Consider the following 7,637-nt stretch of genomic DNA (forward strand, 5'->3'; position numbering starts at 1 on the left):
CTGCTAGGGCTTTTAAACGTAATGAAAGAAAACGTGTTCGAAGAGCCCAAGAAAGTGTTGAGGAATGTTATGGAAGACGTAGATTGCAGAGATCAAGTGCAATAATAACTGTTCAAGATGTAACAGTAGATGTCGAAGAGTATATTGGCTCAATGACGGAACACTGTAGTTATTGTAATGCTTACTTCTGGGCCAAAGAAAGAAATTCTTCTGGCAAATATACGAAATGCTGCCACGATGGAAAAATTAATTTGCCTACACTAATGGACATTCCCGAGTTGCTGCAAAAATTATTAAGTGATAATTCGATTGAGGCACGAAATTATCGAAATCATATCCGGGAATATAATTCTGCTCTTGCTTTTGCATCATTTGGAGCACACATAAAGCCAACTCCTGGAAATGGACCGTATTGTTTTCGGATTGATGGTCAAATTTATCATATGATGTCACCTTGGTATAGCGATGATCAAAATAATGCTGGATACGGGCAGCTGTATATTTTTGATTCAACGGAAGCTACCAACAGACGCATTGAAAACAATACTGGATGTTTACGCTCTGTAATGGAACAATTAGACGGTCTATTGAGGCAAATTAACCCTTTTGCTGCATCATATCTTCAGATGCATCAGTTTATTCAATTAAACCCTGCAACAGATGTAAAATTAGTTTTTATGGAAGATCCCTCTTCAGATTTGAGACGGTATAATGCTCCCACATCAAAGACAGAAGTTGCAGCCATATTCGTTGGAGACAATGGGGAACCTCCATCTAATCGAGATTTGTGCATCTATCCTGTTGCAGACTCTTGCAAAACTATTTCTCCGATGAATCCATGCATTGGTCCAATGGTCTATCCACTTCTCTTTCCACAAGGAGATTGTGGTTGACATGCTGGAATGGAGCATGTACAAGAGCGACGTACTGCCAAGCGTATCTGTGTAACCCAATTACAGTATTATGCTTACAGACTTGCTATCCGCAGTGAGTTCAGCCTTCTTCATATCAGTGGAAAGCTCTTTCAGCAGTTCATCGTTGATGTTTATGTCAGAACAGAAGGTTCAAGATTGAACTATTTAAGATTGAACCAGAAAGATTTGCGTGTTGAGTTATATCAAGGTCTTTTGAACTCTCTTCAAAGTGAAGCTCACTCAAACAATGTAAAGTTAGGGAAGTTGATCATTTTACCATCACCCTTTCAAGGATCTCCTCGCTCCATGCAACAAAATTATCAAGATGGCATGGCAATTGTTAGAAAATTTGGGAGACCAGATATTTTTCTAACTTTCACATGCAATCCAGCATGGCCAGAAATAGTGAGTGCTCTACAAAGACACCAGCGTCCTGAAAATAGACCCAATATCATTGTTCGTGTCCTTAAATTGAAATTGACAGAACTTTTGGATGATATTTTGAACGTGATGTATTTGGTAAGGTTATTTTATTTATTTATGTTATTGAATTCCAAAAACGTGGGTTACCACATGCCCATATGCTGTTGACATTGGATTCTGCTGCTAAAATTCGAACTGAAGATGATATCGACAAATTTGTGAGAGCAGAACTGCCCCTAGATTTTATGATATTATTACAAAATGTATGATTCATGGTCCCTTTGGCATACTTAATCCAAATTCTCCTTGCATGAAGGAGGGTTTGTGTTCTAAAAATTTTCCGAAAGGTTTTCAAGAGACCACTCAAGAAAATGTGAACGGTTATCCAGTTTACCAGAGAAGTATTACAAAACCTATCAAGGTAGGTAAATATGATATTGATAATCGTTGGGTTGTGCCTTATAACCCTTGGTTATCAAGGAAATTTAATGCTCACATCAATGTTGAGATTTGTGCTTCGGTCAAAAGTGTGAAATATCTTTACAAGTATGTTTACAAAGGCCATGATGCTGCATATATTAAATTGCAGCTAAACGATGATGCAAATCACGATGAGATTTTGACATTTCTAGATGGACGCTATGTCATTGCTCCTGAGGCAATGTGGTGGCTAAATGAATTTCATATGTCTGAAAAATCCCACACTGTTATGAGGTTAGCTGTTCACTTACCAAATCAACAGCAAGTAATTTATCAGAGTGGCCATGTAGTTGAAGTTGTTTGCTCGAGCCTCCGCCAGACATACGACTTTAACAGCATGGTTTCAATTAAACCAAACTGATGTTGATGCCTGCAGATATTATTATTCTGATATGCCTCACTATTATGTTTTTGATCGTAGTAATAATCGGTGAAAAAGACGTCAAAGGGGTGGGGACCAAATAATGGGCAGGATGCCCGTCATCAGCATTCAAGATAGCGAACGTTATTTTTTGCGAATGTTGCTGCTGCGGAAACCTGGTGCCAATAGTTTTGAAGATTTAAAAGCAGTTAATGGAAATGTCTGCATCAGTTTTCAGCAAGCATGTAGGGAACTTGGCTTTCTTGAAGGAGATGAGCATTGGCATGATACTTTGCGTGAGGCTTCACTGATTCGAATGCCACATAATTTGCGAATGCTTTTTGCAGTTATTTGTGGATTTGATGAAGTAGAAGATATTCCTGCTCTTTGGACACAGCATAGAGATCTCCTTTGTGAAGATTTTGTGCACCAGCACTCGGAGGAAACAGCAGATCAGTATGCTCTTGCTGAAATAAATGATCTATTGTTAGTTTATGGGTTAAATCTGAAGAAAGTAAGACTTCCAGAGGTTAACTTGCCTCATATTAGCAACTTTTACCAGCCTATGATGTGGTAGAAGAACAGACAAAAGGTCAGCGTAACTATGGAAAGCTGAATATTCAACAACGTGCTGCTGTTGATAAAGTTATGAGTGCCATTTATAAGAATGAAGTTGAAAAACTTTTTTTTAGATGGGCCTACCGGTACTGGAAAAACTTATATCTATTCAACTTTGTTGCACTTAATCCGTGGAAAAGGTCATACAGTGACTCCTGTAGCATCAACTGGAATTGCGGCTACTCTTTTGAAAGGCGGAAGAACTGCTCATTCCATATTTAAAATACCAATTACTTTAAACGCTACTTCTAAATGCAATTTAAAACCTACATCTCCAGAAGCTATTCCATTATTTAATTCTAAATTAATTATATGGGATGATGCTCCGATGACGCATGTGCATGCATTTTTAGCTGTAGATAGACTTTTGCAGGACATAATGAGCTGCTCTCATCCTTTTGGTGGGAGCGTTGTGTTGATGGAAGGAGACTTTCGACAAATTTTGCCTGTCATTCTTAAAGGTACCCGTTCACTGACAATTGCTAACTGTCTTAAAAAACATCCCCTTTAGACTAAATTCAACATCTTATACATTAATCAAAATATGCGGGCACTTTCAACTGAAAAGGCGTTTGCTGAATGGTTATTGGATGTTGGAAACTGCAAAGATGGTGAAATGATTAAGTTGCCTGATATTTGTTATCCATCTAAGCAAGACCCCATTAAGCAACTATATTCTGATGTAGATTTTGACACTGTAACTCCGTGCCAACTCAAAGGTAGGGCGATTTTAACAGTCACCAACGATTTATCAATAGTATTCAATAATGATGTGCTGGAACAACTGCCAGGAATTACTAAAATTTATGAAAGTGTGGACACTGTCATTAGTGATGATCCACAAGATCAACTAAGCTACCCTGAGGAATTTTTGAACACCATCACTCCTACAAGAATGCCTCCCCACAAATTAAAGATTAAGAAAGATGCCATAATAATGCTACTGAGAAATTTAATGCCATCTAAAGGACTCTGTAATGGCACTAGATTAATTGTTACAAACTTGCAGCGCAATTTAATTGAAGCTAAACTGATTGATGATGATGAAGCTGGTACATTTTTCATTCCGAGAATACCTCTAATCCCCTCTGATAACAACATGCCGTTTTCTTTTAAGAGAAAACAATTTCCTATTAGGCTGGCCTTCTCCATGACTATAAATAAGTCACAAGGTCAGACTTTTGAGAAAATCAGTTTAGTATTGGCAAAACAAGTTTTTAGTCAAGGACAACTTTATGTTGGCCTGCCAAGAGTTAAGTCATTTGACAGCCTTTCAGTAATTTCTCCAAGATGCCAAATATAAAATTGTGTTTTCAAAGAAATTCTAAATGCTTACTGTTAATTTCTTAGAGCTTTGCAAAAAAAATGTTTTTTGGAAAAATTTTATTGTAACTTCTATTGGCAGTAGGCAAGGCGAACTGCCAAAATCAAAACTCCCCGATTAGAAATGCAGCATGGCGACCTCCACGTGGTATTTCTCGGGTAATGCTAACAGCCATGCATTTTAATTAATTGCATGTAAAACATCCTTATTTTGTTCTAAAATGTTATGTACTTTATCACAAATGTTAATTAATATAGAAATTGATTTCAATAATGCTGATCACCAAAAAATATTTCATTTGGCGATAATAGATACAAATTTCTGTGTTCTTGAAAATGAAAGACTTTTTGAGGGTTATTATCTCACAAGGAAAAGTTAGGGTTTAAAGTTTATATTTTTAAATAATAAATTTTTTTTCTAAAACTTTCAGAATTTCTAGCATTAACTAATTTATTATGCACATTTAGTTGAATTTAGGTGAGTAACTGCAATATTTGATAATTTATTTTGCTAATATGTTTCTCATTTAGCTAATGTTTTGATTTTTTCACCATGTACAATCTAAATAGTTAATATACTTTTTTAAAAGCCAATAAGAACATTGATAGAATTCTTCTACATAAGTACAATACTATGTCTTTGATGATAAAATACTATGTCTTTGATGATAATATACTATGTCTTTGTGCTAGAACATTGTGTTCATTTGCGAGCGAGCGCAGCGAGCCATGGTTCACGGCGTGAACCACATAGGATTGCGTAGCAATTCTCGGGGGTTGGCGAGCGTTAGCGAGCAGGGGGTGGAGCCTCCTAGTACTATATGAAGAGTACTACCTAGTACTCTAGTGAAGAGTACCTAGCACTCTTGAGAGTCAGAATAAATTTTCGAAAAATACATCATTATTTTTGGACTGCAGATTTACGTGTCTACTTAAATATTAAAATAATCTGCATAGTTGAATATTTATTGTATGCTATAGGTTCTTTATACAGCAGAATAACACTTCATTTTTAAACATGCATTTAAGTATTGCGGAAATATTCTATATTAAAGTAGTTTTATTTTGTGACAAATAAAACATTTCGAGAAATTTGAAATGAATGTCTTGTGATTTTTTAATGAAAATAATTATTTTTGTCGAATCGGTAGAATTCTATAGAATCGGTAGAATATCGAATCTATTTTTGCTAATAATACTAATTACATTTGGGTATGGATCTTGTACTTCCAATAATATGAATAATTGTTTTGATTACTTTTAGGTACCAACATTTTCATTTTTGCTCATAAAACCAATTACCTTCCAGCACTCATGTCAATGTTACTACTTAATTTTAGTTAATATAGCCTTGCATTGGTTTTAATAAACATATTTACTTTAGGTATAAATTTTTAAGTGTGTGATTTTTAAAGCAATTACTTTTAGGCAATGATATCTCACATTTTTGCTGATTAAACTGATTGCTTTTGATTACTAATATATTAGTGTTTTGATAACAAGTTTAGTTACTATTAGATGCTAATGTTTAAAAAAATGTTATAATTAAATGTTTAACTAAGATTTTTAATTTTTAATTAAATGTTTAACCAGTGTTTATGCTGAACTCTTTAAAGTGAATTGCCTATTCTTTAAAATAATTACTAATGAGAAATAATTTGAACCGGAATATATGTTAGCGTTAATTTCTTTTCTTAATTTATTTTTTATTTTTTTAATTGTTTTTCATCATTTCTGCCCTTCAGATCTTCAGAAATATGTTATGTTCATGTTAACAAAATTTACTAAATTTGCATCTTAATCCAAATATAGACTTTTTCATTAAATTCTAACGCATGATACGCGTGATACGTTTTGCTTAAAATATGCAAAACATATTTAGAAAAGTTCAGCTGCATTATTTGATTCAACTTAATTACTTAAATGTCTTATATTTTAAAGCGAATTTTTAATTGATTATGGTTCATACAATTGCTCAATATCAAATGCTATGTATTAGCGTTACCTGTAATCGGACAAAATGTATGTGAATCTGCAACAACGTAATTGCATGCGTTCAATCATAATTATGCATTCAGCATTTAAATTTGCACAGTCTATTCATTCGAAATTAACTATGGACAAGTCGAAGCATGTTTAGTTCAGTTAAATCAAATATATGACTGATAGTCTCGTTCGATTTGAATCACATTAAAATGAGAAATGCGACTAACTCATGAAAGCCTATTTAACTATTAAATCCCGATTCAAATAAACCCGAAAAACCGATAGCTCGTGATAGTGCTAGGTATATGTCATTTAATATTGCTGTTAATAATTATCACACGAACAATGTTTTATAGTAGATTTCTACTGTACATCGCTAATATTATGTTTGACGAAAAATGTCGTGTTTACAATAGTTATCGTTAATCATTATTGACAAAGGTAAATGTGAGCAATGCTAATATTGTGGTCATTATTGATTGCAAAATTTATGAAAAGCAATAAATTCGGGATAATTATCAATAATGATACTTATTGTGAGTGTTACTTTTTAATTACAAGTTAAATTGTTTCATTGCTAAAATTGTTTTAAAAGATTTTTTTAATATAATATATTCCAAAACATTGTTTTTAAATATATTAAAACTGTTATTAAAAATTAATCAACAATATACAGCTAACTACTTGAATTGTTTTGAATCGAGCGTCAACAGGATCTTATAAAACTATAGGAAATACGAAATTTTAGACATAATCGTTGCAATGATGATCAAAAACCAAAGTCTTCACCAGAGATTACAGAATTTAAAAGCTACAGTTGAAAAAAAAAATCGTTTTAGTAGTGTGCGATGTTTGCATCGGAAATGGGAAAAAAAGGAATTAATATTTCTAAATCGTCAACTTTAAGACCTCTTCATAATTTCAAGTTTCAATCTTATGTTCCCAAACAAAACCCACTTATGATTGTAAAAGAAAAGTTTGCAAGAATGAGATGATGCAAATCAGGGAGAGATATAGGCCATGGAGGATTGGAAAAATGTATTGTTTAGTGACGAAAGTATGTTCTGTGTATCTTATAGCAATCAAAGCATTTGAGTTTGGAGATGAAGCATTCAATAAAGTGTGCCTGAAGCGCTCTGTAAAATTCTGTGATGGTATGAAGTTACGTGAACGCAAATGGATCAAGAAGGGAATGAATCCTCAAATATAAGGTGAATTCAGATATTCATCAAGATATTCACGAATACTACGCGATTCCATCATCAGAAGACATGTTTGAAGATGATTTTGTTTAATAACAAGAATTAGCTTCGCCTTATATATCAAAAAATTTAGGGTAATACTAAATAAAAAACTACTAGAAGTTGCTCATACATGCGACGCTCAGCTGGAGTAGAGAATTAAGTCTATTTCAGCTAATGCAGGGATGGGCAAACTACGGATCGCGGATCAACTGTTGCCCACCGGAAGGTTTTATCCATCCCGCGGATAGAATTTTAACTTACCGATCCGTGGCGAATATAAACTATATA

At 33.9% G+C, this 7,637-nt stretch overlaps 3 protein-coding genes across 3 annotated transcripts in view; all 3 read left to right on the plus strand.

The window, feature by feature from the left end:
* Window positions 1-893, plus strand: part of LOC139425270 (uncharacterized) — a 9,294-nt gene extending 8,401 nt beyond the window's left edge. The window contains exon 2 of the mRNA XM_071179235.1: window positions 8-893. Coding sequence (XP_071035336.1) covers window positions 8-893 — 886 coding nt within the window. The remainder of the gene's footprint in view (window positions 1-7) is intronic.
* Window positions 894-902: 9 nt separating this feature from the next.
* Window positions 903-2,178, plus strand: LOC139425271 (uncharacterized). Its single transcript, XM_071179236.1, has 2 exons — window positions 903-1,433; window positions 1,654-2,178. Exons 1-2 carry the CDS (start codon window positions 903-905, stop codon window positions 2,176-2,178), a joined length of 1,056 nt encoding a protein of 351 aa, XP_071035337.1.
* A 1,162-nt stretch (window positions 2,179-3,340) lies between these two features.
* LOC107451259 (ATP-dependent DNA helicase PIF1-like) lies at window positions 3,341-7,315 on the plus strand. Its single transcript, XM_071179237.1, has 2 exons — window positions 3,341-3,968; window positions 7,185-7,315. Exons 1-2 carry the CDS (start codon window positions 3,341-3,343, stop codon window positions 7,313-7,315), a joined length of 759 nt encoding a protein of 252 aa, XP_071035338.1.
* The last annotated feature ends 322 nt before the right edge of the window (window positions 7,316-7,637 follow it).

Source organism: Parasteatoda tepidariorum, chromosome 3 (assembly GCF_043381705.1).
Source record: "Parasteatoda tepidariorum isolate YZ-2023 chromosome 3, CAS_Ptep_4.0, whole genome shotgun sequence".
NCBI lineage: Eukaryota > Metazoa > Arthropoda > Arachnida > Araneae > Theridiidae > Parasteatoda > Parasteatoda tepidariorum.

Bases quoted from the DNA above. Each gene is read 5' to 3' on its own strand.
- LOC139425271 (XM_071179236.1), top strand. From the start codon at position 903: ATGGAGCATGTACAAGAGCGACGTACTGCCAAGCGTATCTGTGTAACC. The intron at 1,434-1,653 runs GTAAGGTTATTT...CCTTGCATGAAG, and splicing joins TTTTGAACGTGATGTATTTG to GAGGGTTTGTGTTCTAAAAA.
- LOC107451259 (XM_071179237.1), top strand. From the start codon at position 3,341: ATGCGGGCACTTTCAACTGAAAAGGCGTTTGCTGAATGGTTATTGGAT. The intron at 3,969-7,184 runs GTCAGACTTTTG...TGTATCTTATAG, and splicing joins GACTATAAATAAGTCACAAG to CAATCAAAGCATTTGAGTTT.